The sequence below is a fragment of the Cynoglossus semilaevis genome, chromosome 14 (genome assembly GCF_000523025.1).
Source record: "Cynoglossus semilaevis isolate Cse_v1.0 chromosome 14, Cse_v1.0, whole genome shotgun sequence".
NCBI lineage: Eukaryota > Metazoa > Chordata > Actinopteri > Pleuronectiformes > Cynoglossidae > Cynoglossus > Cynoglossus semilaevis.
This window is the reverse complement of record NC_024320.1, coordinates 28,742,217-28,743,886: the sequence shown is the minus strand read 5'-3', so window position 1 is coordinate 28,743,886 and position 1,670 is coordinate 28,742,217. Positions and strand designations below refer to the sequence as shown.

At 56.5% G+C, this 1,670-nt stretch overlaps 1 protein-coding gene across 1 annotated transcript in view; it reads right to left on the bottom strand.

Moving 5' to 3' along the window:
* Positions 1–1,670, bottom strand: part of inpp5ja (inositol polyphosphate-5-phosphatase Ja) — a 9,287-nt gene that overhangs the window by 6,809 nt on the left and 808 nt on the right. Inside the window, exon 2 of the mRNA XM_008326359.2 lies at positions 778–1,356. Within this exon, the coding sequence (XP_008324581.1) occupies positions 778–1,352 (575 nt within the window). The 5' untranslated portion in view covers positions 1,353–1,356. The remainder of the gene's footprint in view (positions 1–777; positions 1,357–1,670) is intronic.

Sequence of the window (1,670 nt, the reverse complement as noted above, 5' to 3'; positions counted from 1 at the left end):
TGTCAGCTTCATAAAACTGCAGCCCAGATTCAGGTGACATGGTCTGGAACTCAGTGCCTGCAGCCCAGTGTCTGGGCTTCTGTATTTAGACATGAGATAGGAGCAGCAGTGACTGTGGCCCAATCTGTGGACCGGTGTGGTCCAATATGTGGACCGGTGTGGCCCAATCTGTGGACCAGTGTGGTCCAATCAGTGGACTGGTGTGGTCCAATATGTGGACCGGTGTGGTCCAATATGTGGACTAGTGTGGTCCAATATGTGGACCGGTGTGGTCCAATATGTGGACTAGTGTGGTCCAATATGTGGACCGGTGTGGTCCAATATGTGGACTAGTGTGGTCCAATATGTGGACCGGTGTGGTCCAATATGTGGACTAGTGTGGTCCAATATGTGGACCGGTGTGGTCCAATATGTGGACTAGTGTGGTCCAATATGTGGACCGGTGTGGTCCAATATGTGGACTAGTGTGGTCCAATATGTGGACCGGTGTGGTCCAATATGTGGACTAGTGTGGTCCAATATGTGGACCGGTGTGGTCCAATATGTGGACTAGTGTGGTCCAATATGTGGACCGGTGTGGTCCAATATGTGGACTAGTGTGGTCCAATATGTGGACCGGTGTGGTCCAATATGTGGACTAGTGTGGCCCAATATGTGGACCGGTGTGGTCCAATATGTGGACTAGTGTGGTCCAATATGTGGACTAGTGTGGTCCAATATGTGAACCGGTGTGGTCCGGTCTGTGGACCGGTACATGTGGGTCACCATGTGTCTCACCTGAAGTCGCCGTTCTCTCCTGCGGGCTTCATGGCGTGGCCTTGACTCTGATTGGTGCTCTGATGCGGGCTGGTCCTCTGGGTCTGTGGACCAGGGCTGGGCCGGGGGGTGAGGCTGGCCGGGGGGTTGGGGTTGGGGTTGGACCGGAGGAGACTGGACGTGGGGCCCAGCTGAGGCTGAGGACCGTTGGGACTTTGAGGACCGTGACGAGGGAGGGGGCCCTCTGTCGGGGACGGAGGCCGGATGTTGGCATTGTGGGGCGCGGGGAGGCAAACTGGCATCAGGTCGATGTCCCTGGGGGGGTGGTTTGGAGCGGGTCTGGTTCTCAGAGCACTGGGTCTGGGTCTGCTGATGCTCCTCAGAGGTTCTGGAGCAGAGACTGGTTCAGTTTGACCTGGATCCATTTTGTCCGTCCCAGCCGGGGCGCGGCCCAGTCTGGTGGGGCGGTGCAGCACATCTGGACCGACCACGGCCGACTCCTGGACCGTGAGCTGTGGCGGGAGACCTGGACCGGTGCCACAGGTCCCAGACTGCACTCCGACTCCACGGACGTCAGTTTTGATTTTTTTTTCCATGGACCTGGAAAATGGAAACTGAGGTGAAACACTGACGGCAGCAGTCTGGGTACGTAGGCTCTGGGCCACACTGTGCTAAGGTCGTGGTGACGGTACGAAGGGCAGGGCAGCGGGGTGAGAGACTGACCTTTGACCTCTGCAGAATTAAATTGTTCTGCCCAGGAACAGCTTGACCCATATGGGTTGAAAGACTAGATCTGAGCTCATATGTGGACCACATCCCAGTCAAACCTAAAGCAGAGCCCAAATGTTGGACGCCATTTCTCTGGTCCAAGATGTAGTCTTCGACCCCCCCCCCCCCCACCCCACCACACAACA